The 22,097-nt window shown below is 37.5% G+C and overlaps 4 protein-coding genes across 10 annotated transcripts in view; 1 reads left to right on the top strand and 3 right to left on the bottom strand.

The window, feature by feature from the left end:
* On the top strand, positions 1-6,357 carry LOC113561915. 5 transcript variants are annotated; one of them, XM_026969538.1, is made up of 8 exons: positions 1-187; positions 3,373-3,529; positions 3,609-3,689; positions 3,830-4,000; positions 4,107-4,148; positions 4,312-4,532; positions 5,505-5,679; positions 5,772-6,357. In XM_026969538.1, exons 5-8 carry the CDS (start codon positions 4,124-4,126, stop codon positions 5,846-5,848), a joined length of 498 nt encoding a protein of 165 aa, XP_026825339.1. In that variant the 5' UTR covers positions 1-187; positions 3,373-3,529; positions 3,609-3,689; positions 3,830-4,000; positions 4,107-4,123; the 3' UTR covers positions 5,849-6,357. The 5 variants fall into 5 exon arrangements, with proteins under 5 accessions (XP_026825339.1, XP_026825338.1, XP_026825336.1 ...); XM_026969537.1 differs by having other exon boundaries at positions 3,252-3,529; XM_026969535.1 differs by having other exon boundaries at positions 3,178-3,529.
* Positions 5,772-8,634, bottom strand: LOC105283071 (transposable element P transposase). Its single transcript, XM_026969578.1, is given in 5 exon segments — positions 5,772-7,383; positions 7,386-7,685; positions 7,851-8,064; positions 8,230-8,368; positions 8,565-8,634. Coding segments are annotated over 5 exon segments (1,287 nt in total). The 3' UTR covers positions 5,772-6,819.
* A 3,164-nt stretch (positions 8,635-11,798) lies between these two features.
* On the bottom strand, positions 11,799-13,223 carry LOC105283073. Its single transcript, XM_011345531.3, has 2 exons — positions 12,481-13,223; positions 11,799-12,410 (listed from the first exon to the last, which is right to left on the bottom strand). Exons 1-2 carry the CDS (start codon positions 12,868-12,870, stop codon positions 12,111-12,113), a joined length of 690 nt encoding a protein of 229 aa, XP_011343833.2. The 5' UTR covers positions 12,871-13,223; the 3' UTR covers positions 11,799-12,110.
* Positions 13,224-13,687: 464 nt separating this feature from the next.
* LOC105283081 (neurogenic protein mastermind) overlaps positions 13,688-22,097 on the bottom strand; it is a 138,683-nt gene continuing 130,273 nt past the window's right edge. For 2 of the 3 annotated variants that reach the window (XM_011345541.2, XM_011345542.2), the window contains exons 5-7: positions 21,783-22,085; positions 21,153-21,407; positions 15,662-20,754 (exon numbers count right to left, since the gene is read on the bottom strand). In XM_011345541.2, coding sequence (XP_011343843.2) covers positions 20,510-20,754; positions 21,153-21,407; positions 21,783-22,085 — 803 coding nt within the window. In that variant the 3' untranslated portion in view covers positions 15,662-20,509. Of the gene's footprint in view, positions 20,755-21,152; positions 21,408-21,782; positions 22,086-22,097 lie in introns of all 3 variants that reach the window. The other variant, XM_026969909.1, reaches the window with a different exon arrangement.

Genomic DNA, 22,097 nt, shown 5'->3' with positions numbered 1-22,097 from the left:
AGAATTCGCTAGGATCGTTTTCCGCCACAGCCAATATGCGATTGTTTTGTTTGTTCATCATCTTTGCGATCTGGGAAATCGTTGAATGGTAGATATTCGGGTACTGTCACGAGTAACAGTACATAAAACTTTTCTTAGACAGATTGCTGAAAAAATTAAGTTCATCATGTCTGGAAATAAGAATAAGGTAAACTTTAAAACTTATTTCATCACAAAATCCTTTCTTTAATTTCTTAACCTATTTCTTAACCTATTTCTGCACCGCATGACTCATTTGAAAGCTACGATTGAAGTCTTCCAGCCTCATTTAACTTTTTCAATTTTTACTTGTTCTTTCAATTTCTGTTTTAATCTACTCTAATCGTGCCGTGTTATATAATTAATTTATTCCCTATTTTATATTCATAGAGTCCACCAATTAAACGAAAGATAGCATTGAAATATAGAATTAGTGCTATGAAACGTATCAAATTAGCCAAGCTTCAAGCAAGAGCTACAACCCATACAGCACTGATTAATACAGAAAGCTTTCAGGAAGGTTTTAAAATCATTTCAAGATTTCACATTTCATATGCAACATTTCTGAAAGGATTCCGCAATGTCATATGAAATGTTGCAACAGAAATGTTTGTAAGACCTACCACATGCAATAAATTTAAAAAAATGTGAATATTGTAAAAAGTAAAATTTTATATATATATACCTAGACCAAGTATTCGATCTTTAGTGAAGCTAACCAGTTGACAAAAAAATGCATTATCTTCACATATCCTTTTTTTCTTTCAAATATAAGTGTTGGTTGAACAGAGAATTATATATCTATATAATTCTTTCCTTTTAATCAACTATTTGGAGGAAGAAAAAGGAAAATATATAATATAAGAATGGCTCTTTGTCAATGTGCCAACAATTCACGCTTTTTAAAGGAAAACTTGGTGAATACTTGGTTTAGCTATGTATATGTATATCTATATACATCTTATATATATTATGTATTTTTTTCATTAAGCATATTTCAGAAATCATTTATTATATTAATTAGATTGCAAATATTAAATAAAAACGTACAATAAAAATAATAAATACATTTTATATATTGGGTCGTCCGGAAAGTTCGTGCCGATTTTTAATAGATGGCGTTGGAACATGTCTGAATATATCAATGTTATTGAAAACATACGATTTATATACATATGCTTAAAGGTGACATTTCAACGCATCTTTAGGAAAAAAGTTGTTTCAGATAAATTGATTCGTGTCAGTTTTGTACTCTTTTGAAGATGCAAGAAAACAAAGAACATTTTAGACACTTGATGCTTTTCTATTACCGGAAAGGCAAAACTGCCTCACAAGCAACAAATTCGATATGTTCTGTTTACGGAGAAGGCGCTTTAGCTGAAAGAACCGTACGTAGGTGGTTCGCTAAGTTTAGAGCTGGTGATTTTAACCTTAAAGACCAAGAACGCTCGGGCAGACCCTCTACTACTGATGATGACCAAATCAAGACACTGATCGAGAATAACCCGTGCTACACGACACGTGAATTAGCAGAGATACTGAAAATATCGAAAACCACTGTCCACGATCATGTAGTGAAGCTTGGTTACGTAAGTCGCTATGATGTATGGGTTCCGCATAATTTAGCCGAAAAAAATTTAATGGATCGCATTTCCATCTGCGACTCGCTGTACAAACGCAACGAAAACGTACCATTTTTGAAGCAATTAGTGACGGGTGACGAAAAATGGATCATTTACAACAATGTAGAACGAAAAAGATCCTGGGGTAAGCGAAATGAACCAGCATTAACCACTCCGAAAGCTGGCCTTCATCCAAAAAAAGTCATGCTCTGTGTCTGGTGGGATTGGAAAGGAATCCTATATTATGAGCTCCTACCACACAACCAAACGATAAATGCAGATAAGTACTGCTCGCAACTGGACGAATTAAAGACAGCGATTCAGGAAAAACGTCCAGAATTAGCTAATAGGAAGGGCGTCGTGTTCCATCAGGACAATGCCAGACCTCATGTTTCTTTGACTACCCGACAAAAATTGTTGGAGTTTGGCTGGGATGTGCCACCTCACCCACCGTATTCACCAGACATTGCACCTTCAGACTTTCACTTATTTAGGTCTGTGCAAAATTCTCTTAGCGGCAAGAACTTCGACTCTTTGATCGACATAAAAAACCACCTTGAGGAGTTTTTCGCCGAGAAACCTAAGAAGTTCTGGGAGAATGAAATCTTCCAGTTGCGTGAAAGATGGACAAAGGTTGTGAAACAAAACGGTGCATACATAAGTCAATAAATATTTATCGACATAAAAAAATGTTGCCTTTGAATTTTCCTTCAAAATCGGCACGAACTTTCCGGACGACCCAATATAATTTTTATTATAACTTTTTAGTATTTGCAATCTTCTGAATACTCGTATAATAAATTTAAATATAATTTCTGAAGTATTTTCAATTTATTTTAATAAGAGCTTTGTAATTTATGTGCAACATCATAGGAAAGTTTCAAAATTATTTCAATTAACCTTTAGTAATATATCAAAAAGATTTCAGCTATTTTAATAATCTTTCGGCAATATTTCAGAAAGGTTGCAGATTGATCTATACCTTTCAGCAACCTTTCTATAAGGTTTTGAATGCAAGTATCGCGGACATTTTGCTATTCCGGAGTTGTCTCATAACTGTTGCAGAAACATTTTGCAATGTTTATGAGATGCTTTCATCTGTCAGATGAAATACTTCTGAAATATTTCTGAAATGTTTTCGTGCTGTATGGGAAGATCTATTTTATTCGATTCTGACAATGACAGTGATGATAATAGGATTCCTAATTTGGAGAATATTACTGATTATGATCTTGAGAGTGAAGATTCTTTTGAAAGGAACATTATAGATTTGCAGGAGAATAGTACCCCTAATTTAGATCCTAATTTTGATTCTTTTGATAATTCCATCAGTAGCAGTGAAAACAAGAGTATTATTAGTGATTATATGCATGACAATAGAGATGAGCAAGATAAACAGAATGATGTGAATATAACATTGAACTGTAATGATAAAGAGGAGGACCAGAACAATTATTTATTAAACAGCGGATAAGGGAATGGGCTTTGCGTGGAATATCAAAGAAAAAAAATTGATGAATTGTTGACTCTGTTACAGCTAATTTTTCCTTCTCTGCCTAAGAGTCACAAGACTGTTGTATACTTCGAGAAAAGTTATTGTCTCTGATATAGATAATGGGCTGTTTTGGTACAAAGGAATAAAACTGAATATTAGACAACTACTTTCTGATGAATATATTCGTCAACATGGTGAAATACTGATAGATGTCAATATAGATAGCATTCCTTTAAGCAAAAGTTCCGAGATGCATTTCTGGCCCATTCTTGGCAAATTTTGGGATTGCAAATATCCCTTTTTGATTGCTGTTTATCTGGGCTCTGGAAGACCTAGTGATGTTAATATTTATCTGGAAAAATTTGCTGTTGAAGTAATTCATCTGTCGTGAAAGGTAAGAATGAAAATAACTTCTATGATTATTTATTAGCACTGTTTTATAAAGAAATAAAGTTTTCTTTCTGAAATTCAAGGTACTTTATCTGAAGTTTTGGACAAGACTTCTCCTGTAGTTGAATCCACAAAAGCTGCAACTTCCCAATCCCGTTCAAACTGTATGTATCTATGTTTTATTGTTTGGTTGATTTTTCAGCTTACATGCATGATATATCAATTAATATTTAAATAGCGTAGTCATGTATTTACTATTCTTCTTACAATGAAATATTGGCTCTCAATTGAATATTTGTTGTAGCGTACAACAATCCATCATGTTTTAATACTCCACCTCTAGAAAATAAATTACCAATAAGTGGAACGTCTCCCTTATCTTTCGAAAAAACTATATCTCTTAATGAAACCTCTACAAAAAGAGATACTTCAACATCTTGTAAATCTCTTGTGACTCTCCAGTCAAATCAGAAGTGTAAGATTATATGTTATTTTTGGGCTATAACAAATTTTCTGCTGACTGTGTATTAAGTCCTTGATTAATTGTTCTGATATTTGATTTAACTGTATGTATGTTTCAGCTTCTTTGCCATCGTTGATGAAAAATGTGCATATGCAATTAGGTAAATTGTTAATTCTTTTTTTATTAAATTCTATTTTTTTACTGGTCATTGACAAATAATTTTACGAATTCATTCATAAAAACATTATTCAATCTCCAACCTCTCTCTTTCTTTACTGATTTTTATTCGACTTTGACATCATCATATTGTTACTTCATTTCAGATTCTCGTGTTGCTATTCTTCAGATTTTGGTAGATAGGCAAGAGGAATTGAATGGGAAAGTAGAGCATGTCATTCTGATGCTTCATAAGATTCATCGCAAGTTGGCTCCAGAAGAAGAAAAAATTATTAAACCGAAAGAACTCCCTACACTCCCCTTAACTGATGAAGATTCCTTCTCAGATTTTCAAAAGTTTCTTACACATGATACTAACTTTTATCCTGTAAGTTAGTAATTAATGTTGTAATAGTGACAAAATTTGCAAGTTGTACTTGATAGCTATATTCTATTTCATTTTTGTAGGTTATTTTTACATTAGCACTATATTTTATACAGGGTGGCCCATTTTAATTTATACAGTCGATTTTTTAAAAAACTAAAAGAGATACGAAAAAATGTTTCAGACAGACATGTCACGATTTCGAGGGGGACATAAGATGATACCATTGGTTTGACCTTGAATAGTCGTTTGAAGGTCACGCGAAGATCACCTTCAATTTCTTAAATTGAAACCCCAACTTTTTATTGCAGATTCTTATTCTCCATCGAAAAGTAAGTAACTTTTGTCTGAAACATTTTTCCGAAAAATGTCATCTTATGTCCTTAAAATGTCCTCAAAACTCATCTTGAAGATCGTTTTAAGGACATAAGATGACATTTTTCGGAAAAATGTTTCAGACAAAAGTTACTTACTTTTCGATGGAGAATAAGAATCTGCAATAAAAAGTTGGGGTTTCAATTTAAGAAATTGAAGGTGATCTTCGCGTGACCTTCAAACGACTATTCAAGGTCAAACCAATGGTATCATCTTATGTCCCCCTCGAAATCGTGACATGTCTGTCTGAAACATTTTTTCGTATCTCTTTTAGTTTTTTAAAAAATCGACTGTATAAATTAAAATGGGCCACCCTGTATATTTGATTTCTATTAACATTATTTTATTGCATTTTACATGTTTACAAATAAGTTTTATAAAAATTTGCCTGTATCTCAATGAAATCTTTGGCTCTAATAATAGTCTATAATAAAGTTGCGAAACGTGAAAATATTATAAAGTTCTTTACATTTCTTTTTGACTTCAATGACGAAAAGTTCAATTTGTCGATATAAAGAGAAATAATAGTAATCAGTTAATTCATAATTAAATATGTGTACAGTTTGTGTTATATATAATTAAATTTCTTTTCTTTTTCAGGTAGATTATTTTGCTAAACTAATTAAAGTTGATGAACACACTGACGAATATACAGCTGTCGGCCGTATTCTACCAAAAGTAATTACAAATTCTTTGGCTCGTATGATAAATTATGCAGGATCAGGTTCAGTAAAGTTGAAATTCGAAAATACGAAGCTTCATGAAGCAATTATTTGTAAGTTCAAATTTAGTACATAAACGATATTTCTTATTTTTAAGTGAGCAACATCATTAATCTCTTTTTATACATATGTGCTGTTTTAAAAGCATTCCCTGATAGCAATTTGGTACAAGCGGAGAAGATGTCACGTTGGTTCTACACAAGTAATCAGCGGAAAATCTAGTCGTGCAAACTCCTCAGCTCATTCGTTTCATTTATCGTTTGTTGTAATGTTTATGAGACCAATTTTTTTATGTAGAACTATTAACTTCAGTAGAGGGAGAGAGACACCATAGTGTAGTAGTATAGGGCTTAAATAGGCTATTAATGTTTTGTGCAATGAAGTTTATTTTGTCTTATAATAATTTTATAATTATTTTAATCGCGGCGCGCAAATTCCTCAAAACAATTAACTATCGTTTATTTTAATGTTTTAAGTTTGTTATGTAGTAGTATAGGACTTCTTAAATCGGCTGTCATATTTAGTGCAATGACCTTTATTTTCTCTTATAACAATAATTTTATAATTATTTTAACGCGCACATTCCTCAGAACAGTTAACTATCATTTCTTTAATGTTTATAAGACTAAGTTTTTTTACGTAGTAGATTTAAATAGGCGGTTAGATTTTATAACTTTATGTTTTTTTTACAGTTATATAATTGTTTATGCAAATAAAAGCTACTACCGTTCAATTTTGTGTAATATTCTTCTCTTTGGAAGTCATATTAAAGTCAATATGAGATCAAACATAAGTCACTGAAACATTGCTAAAAATGTATCGAATGAGATCATTATGATTTTTCTGAAATGACTTTTAAGTGATGTCATCATGATGTCATTATGAGTTTTATGTTCTACCTGGGGATTCAGTACATTTACTGTATTTCAAATTACTATTAAAAATGTCAAACCAGTCGTTAAATAATTTTAGTACGTTAGAAGTGTGTTTCCAATGTGTACAAGATATAAAACCGTTTTCTCCACACCATCTTAATGCTAACGCATTTTGATTGGAAAAGATTTGTGCAGCCAGTTTTGCCGTTGTGTTCCTTTGGCATCAATATGCATTCTGTTCAATTTATGCGCTATTTTTAGATCTCTTTCATTTAATGTTAATAATTCTTTCAGACACGTTTTATCGACAGAAACTCCTTATATGTTAAATCCAGAGTCCAAAAAATTGTTTCTTGCAAGTTTTATTAAGTGAGGTACATCTGCATAAAAGAATATTTTTATAATATTTGAAGGATGTATAATAAAACATTTCTTCTCGGTGTTTGTACTGTTTTGTTCATTATTATCCACTCCGATTTGTAATTCTTTCCATACTTTCATGTTGGTTGGACTCATATCACATGTTACAGCAAGGACAATATAATCAATGTTATATAGATGTTGAATGACACTCAATAAAATTTCCTGAGACATTGCTGTATCAAAATTATAAAATACAGGTTGCCTCCAGTTTATAAATAAACCTCGAGCCATTATGAATTGGCAGGTTTTATGAGGTCCATATACTTTTTGCTGTTTTCGATCTATATCTCCTTTATTGGAGACATATAATTCGTCAAATGTCAGAATAGTTAATTTTTCTGTTACTGAGAGGTCATATCCTTTACTAAACATTATTTTTAAAACATCAGTTAAAATATCACATGAAACATTAAATTTAGCAATCCAATTGTGCAAAGTGTTTGGACACGGTAATGGTACATTTTCTTGACATTTCGTAAATATTTGTAGGCTTTAGGACTTGATGATCGTAAACTTATTGCAGATACTATATCTTCCGGCGACCACTGTATACGACTATTTGTTGATGACGTTAACCTCGCAATTTGGCCTGGTGTAAATACTTTCTTTAAAATGTCGATTTCTTGCTTCTGCTTATCCGTTGACATTTTGAGTATTTCTGTTTGTAACTTTGTTACTTCCATACGTAACTGTACATTTTGTTGTTCCAATAGTTCTTTTTCTTTCAATGTTTTGCAATTTATCTCCTCTGATTTTTGTAGCTACATTACTAATGTTTTCATTGATGCATTTTGTATTGAAACATTTGTATGATTGTCAACCCTTTTGTTTCTGTAAAATAGACCGTTGTGATATAAACTGTATATATAAAGACATAGCATATAATAGTATATAAAGCTTATAAGTAGTTTTGGAGAAATATGTACTACATACGTCTCTATGTTTGTTGTGTCATTTTCCAATTCCATATGTTGCATAGTTTCTGTTGTAATACAGTCCACTTCTTCAATGCAATTAGTATCGTTTATATCTTCTACAGCTTCTACTTCCATATTTTGCATACTTTCTTTGTGGCGCAAACGTTGCTTCTCCTGTACATATTCCACAAGTTCTGTGTACGTTGGTACTCCAGTCCTTATTCTTAAAGAATGTAAAGAGATATTTTATTTTACATACTCATGTGAAAATCGGAACATATTTAACATATTTAAACACATTTACAAATATAGAAAATACTTACATTACTTCACTTTCTTCATTCCTTTTCATATTATTTTTATTTTCTGGCATTCCTTTCTTGTTTTTTTTTCTAATATTAACATTTTTGTTGGAATTGAATCCTTTTTTAATCATTTTATTTCTTTCACAGGTCCATTTTTCACTCTTGGTTTTGTCTGTTCTATTACGAAGCAATCATCGTCAAAATGATTACTGCATATCATTGCTACAATTATATCATAATATATTTATGTATATAAACCTGTATATAAACTGTATATAAACTGTATATAAACTGTATATATACTGTATATAAACCATACATATTACAATATATATATATTCAGTTTCGATAAACTTCTATCAATAAAATTGTTCGGACTCGAAAGACATGTATGGTAAAGTTAATTATATTTACTTACCCGTATCAACTTTGATATTTATACCCGTTGTTTTGGCAGGCATCAAGCCATTGCTGACGAATGACACCATCTTTTGGAAATCTCAAATATTTAACATTTTGTGTCTTCTTGTACGATGTGCGACTCGTACAGTATTTCACGCAACAGGATGGCATCGTTGCAAACTAAATAGAACATGTATAATAATTAACAATTGTCACAGCTCCCTTACTTTTGTTTCGCGGTTGATTTATATCTTTGTATAACTTACCTGTATAATACTCAATTAAATAAATAATAATAAAATAAATATCTTCACTGTTGTCACGAACGTCACAAACATGCAACACGCAGTTCACGTGGCTAAAGCCTATTACACAATGCAAAGGAACAGGCAACAGGAACAGGGAATAACCAATCGCGTTACACGATTTGAGTACGGATGACCAAATCGAGCAACATGATTGGCTATTCCCTGTTCCTGTTGCCTGTTCCTTTGCATTGTGTAATAGGCTTAAGGTGATCCTGGAGTTGCTAGTGAACTATTTTTTCATTATAGCGATGGTAATTGCAGTTTCGAAAATTCTCTTTATTGCTTGTGCAGAATAAAAAATCCTTTTCCACAAATGAAGTATAGATAGAAAGAAAGCCCGCTCTACAGGACTATATTCAAAATGGAAAAAAGTTAAAAACTTGCATTTGTCTTTTCTAACTTTTTTCCATTTTGAATATAGTCCTGTAGAGCGGGCTTTCTTTCTATCTATACTTCATTTGTGGAAAAGGATTTTTTATTCTGCACAAGCAATAAAGAGAATTTTCGAAACTGCAATTACCATCGCTATAATGAAAAAATAGTTCACTAGCAACTCCAGCTTCCCCTTAAACTAACCTAATATTCTTTCAGACACGCATAGAAGAAGCCATATTGCTTTAGCATTTGTGGGCAAACTCTGATTGGTCAAAAAGCATGAACCACTGCGCATCCTCGGGAATGGATCACCTTGTATTCTTGGCCGTTGTTCATAGTCGAATCTTATATTTAAGACCGTCTTAGTGTATCTTCAGATACTCCATAGCCAATGAAATGATCCATATAGCATCTTCGGATAAACTTAAGACGGTCTTAAATATAAGATTCGACTATGAATACCGGCCCATGGGTCGATCAGCTTATTGCTTATGCTTACTAGAGACATCCCTCAAGAGGCTTCGTGATTGGCGGAGGGCGTGATGAGAGATGAAAAGGTGCTTTTGCTCTCTCGTGCTCTTTGCTTACGTTTACGCTGGCTGAAGCACCACTGTTCTCACTGTTCAGCTGATGCAAGATGACGGTATTGGTAACAAGGTGGAGGTACCATAGATCTATTCTTTATTGCTGAACTCCCTGCACTGGGCTGAACTAGTTCAGAGTTTATCCTTTTCCTCCTAATATGGAGTAAAAAAGATAAATTCTGAACTAGTGCAGCCCAGTGCAGGGAGTTCAGCAATAAAGAACAGACCTCATAACTAGTATCTTCACTTTCCGTCAGCTCTTTGATCTTTTTGTGGTAAACCTGAAGAAAAGGGGAGCCATCTCCGATGACCTTGACCTTGACATATATTATCATAGATAATACATGATAATACTTGACATATAATAATAGAGAACACATTCCTGAGTAACCTTCAAAAGGTTTTAGCCGGCGCTCGTTATATATTAAAAAGTTATTAACATAAAAAGTTTAATGATTTTGCACGAATTTTTCACTGTCCACGCGAAGCAAGGACGTGAGTTTGACATATATTACAAAGGCTACCTTCCCGAATAACCCGCACTAGGTTTCACCCGTCGCTCGTTGTTTGTTAAAAAGTTATTAACAAAAGAAGTTTCGAAAATGTAGTAGTTATTTTGATTATTCAAAGACATAAACGACGAATATGTATATGAACGAAGGAAGGAAAGTCATTTAAAGCAGTGAATCGTTAATATTTAGAATAGTTTCTTTTAATATTGGGTCATTAAGTATGAAACTTTACAAATGTAAAAGCGCCATCTTTAACATTTGTTATCTCAAATTTGGCGCCAGACGTCAGTATCAGGTTAGGTTAGTGTGATAGATGTATGTTCGCTCTTCAAATGTCATATTTGTTTCTTCAAATATCTTCATTAGTTTTATTGGTCGATTCTTTTTTATAGAACTATGGAAAAGTCCAAAATTCGTGGGATTTATGAATATGTGTTCCGCCGTGGAACCACGGTGTCGGAGACAGCTCGTAATATCAACGCTGTATTTGGTGAAGGTTCAACTACTAAAGCAACGGTGGGCGATTGGTTCAAAAACTTCAGAGATGGAGATTTCAGTCTCGCTAATGAGCCACGTGGAAGACCAAAGACGAAGGTGGATAATGATCACTTGAGAGCCGTAGTAGAGTCCGATCCATCTCAAAGTACACGTGAATTGGCATCGATATTCAATGTTTCCATACCCACCATATTGGTTCATTTAGCTGCAATTGGTAAGATAAAGAAGTTGGACAAATGGGTCCCGCACGAATTGACCGATGCGCAGCAGGCGCAACGTCTAGAGGCTTCACTTTCTTTGCTTTCCCGTCACAAAAATGAATCTTTTTTTAATCGAATTGTGACCTGCGATGAAAAGTGGATACTCTACGACAATCGTAAACGCTCACATCAGTGGTCGAACGCTGATGAACCACCGAGACATCACGCGAAACCCAACATTACACAGAAGAAGCTTATGGTGACTGTTTGGTGGTCCAGGTCAGGTGTTATCTACTACAACTTTATGAAACCGGGTACATCGATAACGGCTGAAGTATATTGCAAGCAACTGGACGAAATGATGCAACAACTTGCTATTAAACAACCGAAATCGGTCAATCGGTCAATGCCAATCCTGTTGCATGATAATGCTCGATCGCACACTGCACGACTGACCGTGGCAAAGCTACAGGAGTTGGAATTGGAAACTCTCCGTCATCCACCATATTCACCAGATCTATCACCTACCGACTATCACTTCTTCCGAAATTTGGACAGCTTCTTGGTGGGGAAATTCTTCAATTCTCAACAGGCAGTCGAAACAGCTTTCCGCGACTTCATCGATTCCCGTACTCGTGGCTTCTATAGTAGAAGCATAGACCAACTACCACTAAAATGGCAGAAGTGTGTCGATAACATGGGCGCATACTTCGATTGAAAATAAATCATGTCCATGTGCCAAAAAATGCAAAAGTTTATGTTCTATTTGTAAAGTTTCATACTTAATGACCCAATATAAGTACAAAGTATTCTTCACTTTAACCTAAAGTGTTTCATGAGATAGTTTTAATGACTTAGTTACTATCTAACGGGTACATTTTTGCCATAATATGAAAGAAATCATCAATACGTTTATCAAAAGGAGAAAGTCTTTTGAACAAATATTCTGCGATATAGTGGTCATAATTATCTTTCTGGGTACCAAAACGTGGAATGTTTGCACGCATTTCTCTCCATAATCTCTCTATGTTCTGAGTATGTACTCCAGTAGTAGGATCAACGAAATTTTGTGAATGATTCACTGTTTAGTGTACATAGTTCTCATTTTTGAGTTCATAATATGCGGATGAACAATCACTATAAATAGTGGTACCAGGAGCAATGTATTTGCGAATTAATGGTAATAAAGCTTTGGAACTTCGGTCTATTACAGGAACAATAAACACTTTGCCACTGTTGCGTTCTATTCCGCCAAATACCCACTTTGTTTGTAAAATACGGCCTTTATTATATTTTCTTTTACTAATTTTCGCCTTATCTATTTCTACGATAATTCCTGGTCCGCCAAGTTGTTGCTGTTCCTTTACGAAATACTGTGCTAATAACTATAAAATAAAATATAGATGAGATATGTTCAGTATGAATAAATATGAATATATAGTAAAATAAATGTACCTCTCTACAAAAATTTGTCCAGTCTACAACAGTATGTTCAGGTAACTCCAATTCATTACATAGAAACGAATGACGTGGTGGTTGTATTGTCAAGAAATATGCAATAAATCGGCTCACTTTTACAATATCTAAATGAGTATTAGAGAACCAAGTATTGTTGAATATGCTAATTTTAAAATTGCATATTATTCTTCGTTTCTTTCGTTTAGGTACAGTTTTATAATGTGCATTAGTGCAGTGCATAGTATAACTATTATCCGTCTTGCTGTAAGTTATAATATTGCCACATTTCGGACACTGCACACTGCTGCGAATAACTTGTTTGTCACTAAGATATTGTATTAGATTATCGTAACTGTATGTTAAATTTAAGAATTCGTGTAAATACATTATTATTATATTTTCACGTAATAGAGTATTACTACAGAATGTATATCTCAAAGATCTGGAGCAGACTGCATAACAAAAGTGACTGACTACGAATACAAGAAGAGTTAGGTTACATTTTTTGAAAGTGGAGCCACCTCGCAGGGGGGGGGGCGGAACCCACTGTATTTACGCATGTACTTTGCAAAATAAAAAACAGAGGTTGGGTTAGGTTAGATTTTTTGGAAGTGGAGCCCTCCGCAGCATGCGTACATGCTGCCTCGCTTGCTGAAAACACATGCAAAACTATTAAACTTCTTTTGTTAATAACTTTTTAATGAACAACGAGCGCCGGCTAAAATCTTTTGAAGATCACTCAGGAGGGTCACCGTTATAACATATGTCAAGGTCATCGGAGATGGCTCCCCTTTTCTTCAGGTTTACCTTTCTGACGCTAAAATTAATTTCGTAATAAGAGAACGTGAATTGGTAAGAGGTAAAACATAAAGACAAATTCCAAGAATTGCAATTCCAGGAATTGCTCCGATTTAACGAATTTCACCATGTGATTCCAAAAATTATTCTTTGGAAATTTTTCACTATTTTGTCGGCCTACTTTTTTCGCCCGGAAAACTAATTTCGTAACAGGATAACTAGAAGTTGCTGAGAAGTGGCATGGGAATAAAAATTAGTCCCGTCCTTTTCTGTAAAAAACTCCCACTATAAGCCTCTGTCCTTGACGATAGAATTTTAAAAGAATGTAGTCGTATTGGCGCAGACCCTATTATATTTTCATGATGTTTATAACAAAAAAAAAGAATTAGTATTGATAGGCTGGATATTGCATATAAATTTGTTTATTGTTATCTGTATAATATATCTGAAACAATATCATTCTACAACATTGCATAAAAATATACAAAGACATGAAAAAATGTCTTGACTCTCATCCGATAAAACATGTTCATGAATAAATTGCTTAGCGTTGCATCGCCGTTACATGAATGAAACCAAGATGATTCGATATGTCAGTTATAATTTGCAGTTTACTCCAATTGCGAACAAGAATACTGGTCCAGTATTTTTCTTCCAGTTTATAAAACGGTTCGTAACGGTGTAATAATCAATAAATACATTAAATAGATCGTATGTAAATAAATTGTACGAATTCGACTTAATATTTATAACAAATATGGATAAAAAATGGATTGTACGTAAGCAACGCAATCTCGTATCAGATCACATATTAATCGCAGAGCTTTGGCCATAAATATCGAGCAATTTTACTTAATTCTGATTAAGGAATTTGGTAGATATTTTAATAAGATATATCCAGCGATATTTGTATATTATATACACATAATTTAATATAAAAGCTTTTTATATTTCATTAAATCTGTAACATATTGATTTGTATTTGTGGCCAAGGCTATATATAAATTTATTTTTCCCGATTTGGCATTCATTAATCGAAATATCTTATTATATGTCACAGCAATTAAAACCAAATTAAATTTCCACACGTTTCTCGTGCAACGTAAGATCGGGAACTGTTCTAGCGAAACAGAATGCGTTGTTGCACAAAAAAAAGGGTCAATACAATGATCGGCGGAAGAAATGCTGACATACTGAGGGTTCTGATTACACCATAAACATGTTTAGAGAGTACGTAGGCCAGAAATAAAATTCACTTTTAAAACGCAAATGTTTGTCGTGTCATTGAATGAAGGGAATCCATTTCGCGCGTATGAATGTCTTCGAATGAATTTCACAAAACTGGTAATGATTTTAGTTGCGCATTCTCTCATTCGAACGCAATCGCTATTTTCTTTTGAGATCATTGGCCGAGGAATAACAATGATAATCATAATTATATAATGACAATAGCGATAACTAATTATATATATATATATATATATAATGATAATAATATATAATCATCATATTATATATATAATATAATAATATAATAATCAATATATATATATATAAATTACACTTAATAGTAATAGTAATAAAAATAATTATCCGTAAAGTATCCTTTACCAGGAGAGAGATATACCTGTAACTCATATACACATTGTCCGCGAGCGCGCGCGCGCGCGCGCGCGTGTGTGTGTGTGTGATCCTCACTTTCTCTCTGCCATCTTCTTCTTTTCATTAAATTACGTATCGTTACGATAATTTACTATTATTTGCCCTGGTAGCAACATAAATAATAATGCAACACTATTATTTACAGACTCGCTTTTTCTCTTTCTTGCATTCTCTCTCGCACTTTATTCACTCTCCGTCCGTTTCTTTCACATGCGCATATACACAATACATACTCTCTCTCTTTCTTTTATTGCTGTCTCGCACGATCGCGCGCATCGCATGCGGATTTGGCGAACCGATAATCGACAATGCACCCCCCGATCACGAACGCGTTAATCACCCTCTCATTGATCCTTCTTCGGATCCTCTCGGCCGTGCTGAACGCACGGCTTGAACGAGACTCCGCACAATCTGTCGATTGTCGCGATGACGTTAAAAAGAAGAAACCCCCCCCCCCCGCGTTTTCGCACCGCGTTCGTTTCGTGAGAGGACACTACCTTTTCTCTCTTCCATCTCTACTACGGTATTTACAGGCGACGAGGAAAGAAACTCGGGGACGCATGTCGTGCACGTCATCGTGTAGTCTCTTCGTCGATACAGATAGAATGCGGTCTTAGTATTTCAGATGTTTCAAAATACTTTCTACCCTCCTTTTTGTGTTTTGAAGCACTTGTAGTACTAAAGGCCGCACCCCCATAATCGTCGAATTTATTTCACATTTTTTTTCTCTTTATACATATCAAAACCGTTTCGCGTATGAAATACTGATCCCGCTAAATATTTTCCATGCTGATTAATTGATATCTAAATTTCTTTCGGCCGACTGTGTCTCGGTGTGTCTACGACAGTCGCTTGACAGGATCCTCTCTTCGAGTCCTGCTTTCGTCGAGCAAAGAAAATCGCGTAGGAAGAGGGAAGGGTATCATCGAGGAGATGAGCATTCACCCGACGAAGCTCTTCATCGTGCGATTCATCCTCGTTTCTCGGAGCTTGAGTGCGATGTGATTTTGGCATCGTATTTTCTTTTAAACGCTCTTGTTTAAACAAGTTCGCGATATCATTCGGGGATTCCGCGCATACGTCGCATCGTTATTATCGCAGAGATCGATAGTAATCGGTATCGTGTTTCGCGCGATAAATACTCGTGAGCGACTCGGCCGTCGTTGTGTGTTACTCTAGAGCATTGTTACGAGACATACGAGAGTGTGATGTCGGCCAGTGGATCGTTGTTCCGCTTGCGCGCATTGGATCGATGAGAGCGCAGCTCGCGCGAAATGCCTGCCGCCACCGTCGTCGTCACCGCCGTCGTCCTCGGCAGCTCGTCGCACGAGAATCAACTCACGGTGTATTTCAAGGATATTTCTCGGAGACTGGATTTTTCAACGTCCCTCAATTCGGCGTGATTTGCTAACGCGCGTCGTCGTGCGGGTAATATAATTAAAAGAGGATGAACAAGTGGAGGACACTCGGCCGGCTTGATGATAACGATGATGACGACGAAACATCTTAACGCACTCTTTGACTTAGAGCTTCGCCGCCTGCGAAGTGAGAAGCTGCTGTCGAGATGGGGGTTGTAAATCAAACGGGGTCAACCCTTATCACGATAGTAATTTCATGAGAAACCGGAACAGCGAATTGACATTTTCGGGGTACGCGCGATTCAGCCCCCTTCCGTCACTCTCCACCCCACTCGCCCCTGCCGCCTTTACCTTCGCCGCCACCGCCACCCCCGCCACTGCCGCCGCCGCCGTCGCTACCGTCGCCGCCCTCGTAATCCTTATCCCTCATCGCGGCCAGCTTCTACCCCCTTTGCTCCCATTCTCGGTCTGCTCGTTTTCTCTCCCTCACGGGGTGATATTGATCCTCCCTGCCACGAGGCCCACCCACGAGCGGTAACGTTAGGCTGCCATTCGACCTAGTGTAGGACGGTAACACAGATGGAAACGCGCAAGGGGCCAGCCAGGCTCTTCGTTCGAGGACGGCAAATTTGTCAAGTCAAGGATGAAAGAGGGAAAATAAAATGAAGCAAGATTCGAGATTGCTCTCGTGAAAGTTCGCAAAAGCGGAGACGCGCGATTACTTCGGCTTCATTTCGCGCTCGCGAAATCAGAATAAAAACTAAAATGCAAAATTCGAATCGAGATAACTCGGAAATCTAGATGAAACAGTAACGAAACATGAGAAAACTGGAGACGCGGAAAATCTCGTGTTGTTGAAACGCCGATCGCAAACAACTCCCGCGGGGGGGGGGGGGGGCAACCGAAGCGACGCGCATTAATTTTCGGACGGATCGATACGGTGCGATAAGCCGCGGATGGTTTATCGTCTCTGGATTTTCCAGCGTAACGCGAACGAATCGAATTGTTCATTTCGTTCGGCCATTATTCGATGTTCCGTTGAACGACAACGCACGATAGCACGATAACGATATCGCTAACGAAGCGGAGATCTTGGAAGAGTCAAGTCCAAGTGAAGAGATACCTTTATAGGAACTCAACGCTTTTATTAATAACAATTCGAAATTCAACATGGAATTCAGTCCATATATACGAAATGCCCGTGTCATAATGTTTTTATAAGTATCTGTAGGTTTACGTTTTTATAAATAATTATATATACGAGATAAATGTATATGCGCCCCGCCCCCCTCCCCTCCCCTCCCCCAAACCAACCCTCGTTTCGCCCACGAGAAACTAATACGTCGCAACCCTCGCCTCAGTTGTCGTGTTCTCTTCACGATCGACTGTCGACAGTGTAAAAATCGAGGTCTCATGAACGATGCGCCGTCGCGATGTGGCTTGTGCGTACGTGCAAGATTTCCCGTCAAGATTTCCTTGAGTACACACGTTGGCGTCGCAGCCAATTTTCTAACTCGGTTAACAAACTCGGGCAAGGTTCTTTCTTTTTCTTCTTTTCGTTTTAGGCACTGCTATCGACATCCCCGACATCGGTTCGAGAAGAGAGGCAACGATCCACAATGACAATTGACATCACGCACTCTTTGCTCTCTTGGTTGGTCCCTGATGCTCTTTCTACGACACGCGCAGTTCCGCCTATCCGTGTTTTTTTCTCTCTTCACCCTCCCCTCTCTCTCTCTCTCTCTCTCTCACTCTCTCTTGCGAAACGTACAAAACGACAAAGAAACATGAAATGGCGATTTTCGTCGATCTTCTCGTTTTACAAAGACATTGACGCGAGAGAATCAGAGCTGTTCCCTCCGTTACCTCTCTTGTTTTAGATTATGTGTTTTGTGGCCCCAATATTTTATAAGACGATAGCGTCACTCCGCCCGAATGAGAATTTAAAAAATGATTATTATTAATATTATTATTTGCTAATCCACTTGGCGCGGGACCCGCTGACTTCCAGCGGAGAATCACGATAAGCGATCAAATCCGATCGGAAGTCCTCGTGCACACTTTCGGCGAACGGTCGAGGATGTGCTTGCTGCGTAAGCACGGCATTCGTTAACTACTCCTCTTATATTACATGAACATTAACATATTCTCTCTCTTTTCTGAATTTTTTTCCTTTTAAAAACACGGTACTTTTGATTAGACGAACCACAGATCGCTACCCCTTTTGTTATCTATGGAATGTATCGCTATTTGGAAGAATAGTCGCAGATTCCTTTTCTTGTAGCATCGAACTACGTATAATTTAAACGATTCTGCATACAAACGATCGATTTCGTTCACGACTTCCTCAAAAATCCGAAAGAAAGCACAATTATCTTTTGACAGATCTAAAAAAACAAAAAAAAAAACAGTTGAAGTACTCTTGGACGATACACTCCGCGCAATTCTCTGAGAAAGATTGCTTTTCCGAAAATACGAGTAATTCGCCGCATCGAAAACGGAATCTACCCCACCGTGATTAAATTCGTGTACAACTTCGACGTGGCGCGACACAGCACATTCGGGATTAAAACTTAATAAATATACTCATCGATCGGACAAATGTGCTCTATCGCTGATCCGTTTCACACCTTTCACCACGCTCACTCTCCCTCTCGCAATCTCGCATGATTTTCCCTTGCACGCGTTTCTCCACTTGCATCGCCGTATTACGGTCGTCGTCATTAATCACTATTATCATTATCGTAATTTTTATCTATATCATAAGTTTCCTTATATCTGTACTCCGCTAAACTGTGCGATCTTAATGCCTAAAATTTTTCTAATTTTCAATAACTATATACAATGAAAAGATTTTCTCTTATCTCGCGTGTAACGCTAGCGATGCAGCTTAGGAAGCTTCTTTCACTTTTCTCAAGAAGCAGCCTTCCTCCTCTCGTACGTAAGAATCTCCCAGGATCGATCGAATTCGGAGAGGCGGCGCGACCTCGCGTCGCGCCGCGCGAATTCAAAGTTGAATGTTCCATAATTGACTTGCTGTTAATTGTATATATATATACACGGCATTAACGGTATAATTAAATACGCTACTCTCTAACCGTTAACTATTACATTATTATCCTTATAAGGTGAAATAATTAACGCCCGGCCGAGCTCGCGTGTCCAGAAATCTGAACCGTTTGTACGAGCCGGCGCAAGGTAACGAATCCTTTACAGCCGAATAGGTTTTCATAGTCTAGGTGAATCCTAATTCGTCCTTGCCTCGTGTCAGTTTCTCTATCTAATCGCGCAGAACTCGACGTGAGAGATCAGGAGAGAGGAGAATCGTCCCGTGGAGTGCCCGTCGAGGTCACCGTAGGTGTCGTCGACTCGAGCACTCGGAGGAGACTCATCGATCGTTCTCGATAGCAGCCAGTCGCGGGCGAACTTGAAAAAATAGGAATCGCGGTTCCCTCGCGTATCTTTTCTTTCTCTTTTCTCCAAGTGCGCGATTGTCGCCGAATAGGAAAACGAATGATGGAACGATTTCCACGTACCTCTTGATATCCCACGTCTCCCTAGCTAGTGGGCTAGCTTTCCCTCGCATCGACGCAGTTATTATTATAAAATTAAATTTTACTAGAATGTGATTGCCTAGAAGAACAGTTGGCGGTCGCGAAAGAGCGCAGCGACCGAGGATGCGCTGCGGCCGATTCTCTGAAACGCCGTCGCGCCGGTGGGTAATTTGGTCAGTCAGCCATCTAAGCGTAACGGAGTACTCGCGCGATGAACGGCATCGCATACGTGGCCAATCCGCACTAACTCTTTCGTTTCAATTTTAGTTTTCTCTTACTGGATTGTTGACTATTTATGTACATCATATCATACCGTTTTAGACTCGAAAAACATCTGAATCCACTGAAATCACTTAAATGTCTTTGTATCTTGAAATGCCAAAAAGATTAGATGTTAAATTAACACAGTTAATAATTTATATTTAAAAGAAAAAAACATTTTCGTAAATTAATTTATTGTATAATTGTGAAATCGAGTAGGAGAGATATTTCCATTGCGTGATAAAGCGTAAGAGTGCAGATTGACGCACGAATAAACGACGAGATGCGACTCGCCGATACCGTCACGCCAAGTACGCAGTTTCGAAACGATCGAGTTCACTCGCATATCGTGCACCAACATCCGGACCGACCAATGCGGCAGGCGTGGCCCCATTATAGAATATTGTCGAGATTGAAACCGGCCGTAGAGTCGAGAGAATTAAGTAACTCCTGAGCGCTGAAATTCGACGTGTCTCCCGTAGGTAGGTTCTCTAGGAATTCGAGGCTGAAATCGGCGGCTGCCACGGACGGGTCTGTAGCGGTGGCCGGTGGTGGCTGAGCGTGTTGCTGCGGCGGTGGTAGACTGCGCACTCCCGGGCTACCGGTGCCGTACTGCTGATGAGGATGCAATGGGGAACCTGGGGCACACGATTCGTCAGTTACTTATCTTGAAAACTGTTAAACCGCTTCGAGAATTTTTGATAGACAGATCTTTGGACGTTATCTCTAGTATTACTCGTCTCTAGAATAAATAATTAAATGTTGCTATATGTTGATATATAAATCGAGTATAAATAATATAATTAATCTGAATAATTCGATGATTTGAAACGTTCTATTTCCGTGATTTACGTGAGCAATGTGAATTTTTTCCATTCAAACTATAGCACTTTTCTCGTATCATTTTTAACGTACTCTCGAAATATTAGGTCAGTCAAAAAATTTGGCTCGATTATTTCGATGCAATAAAGTGAAATTTGATGTAAAAGTCGAACGAAACTTTTGACCGACCGAATATTTCATGTGTTTCGCTTACCGGTTCCGGCGACGTTGACTGAATTCACGGAGGTTGTCTGTGACATCTGCATCTGCAACGACATCTGATTGTTGTTCTGCTGCATGGCCAGTGTCTGTTGTTGGTGTTGCTGTGTCAACAGTTGCTGCATTTGCGTGCTATTGGCCATCCCCGATCCAGCGATGCCGCCGTTCTGTGTGCGGATTAACTGCTGATGCTGCATCTGCGCTGCGGTCATTTGCATCGTGCCGCTCGCGCCACCCATGCCGAAGCCACCTGCGAAGAATCATATGCGACTCGATGTAATCCCGCGTGTCACTTCTACGAAAGTCATTTTTACGAGCGACAGTGAACTGTAAAATTATCTGTCGCTCATACTGCGAGTTAAACCGTAAGTTGATGGATTTTATGAATATAATCTGCATACATCTTCGTGTGACATCCTTACACGATATCGAATGAAATATTTCTATTAATGTGTTCTCTGACGCTACGACTACCTAAGGAAAGGTTGATCTGAGCAAGGCTGACTACCGATCGGTGACCAATGTCACGATTATTTCCTTCCGGCGATATCGCGACGATACCGACGACAAAAGATGTTCCTCTCTCTTCTTCTTTCTATCTTCGTCTTTCTGGCTCGGTACTCACCTTGGTGACCTTGTTGGTTGAATTGTGATCGCATCTGAAAGCCCTGCTGTTGCAACATCAGTCCGTGTCGCCACTCCTGCTGAGGGCCGCGACCCGCGATGCTGTTCCCAAGGCCATCCGGAGGGCCGACGCTGACGTTAGGCGGCCGTTGATTGTTGGTTCTCGGGTAGCCTAGCCGCTGGTGCATCTGATGCATACTGCCGATGGCGGCCATTCCGCCGCCGCCCATGTACATATTACCACCGGCCGCGTGTAACGCCTGCTGCTGCTGCTGTTGCGCCATTTGTGGCCTCATCATCGGACCTGTGGACATCA

This window comes from Ooceraea biroi, chromosome 5, assembly GCF_003672135.1.
Source record: "Ooceraea biroi isolate clonal line C1 chromosome 5, Obir_v5.4, whole genome shotgun sequence".
In the NCBI taxonomy this organism is placed as follows: Eukaryota; Metazoa; Arthropoda; class Insecta; order Hymenoptera; family Formicidae; genus Ooceraea; species Ooceraea biroi.
This window is presented reverse-complemented; position numbering and strand designations above follow the sequence as displayed.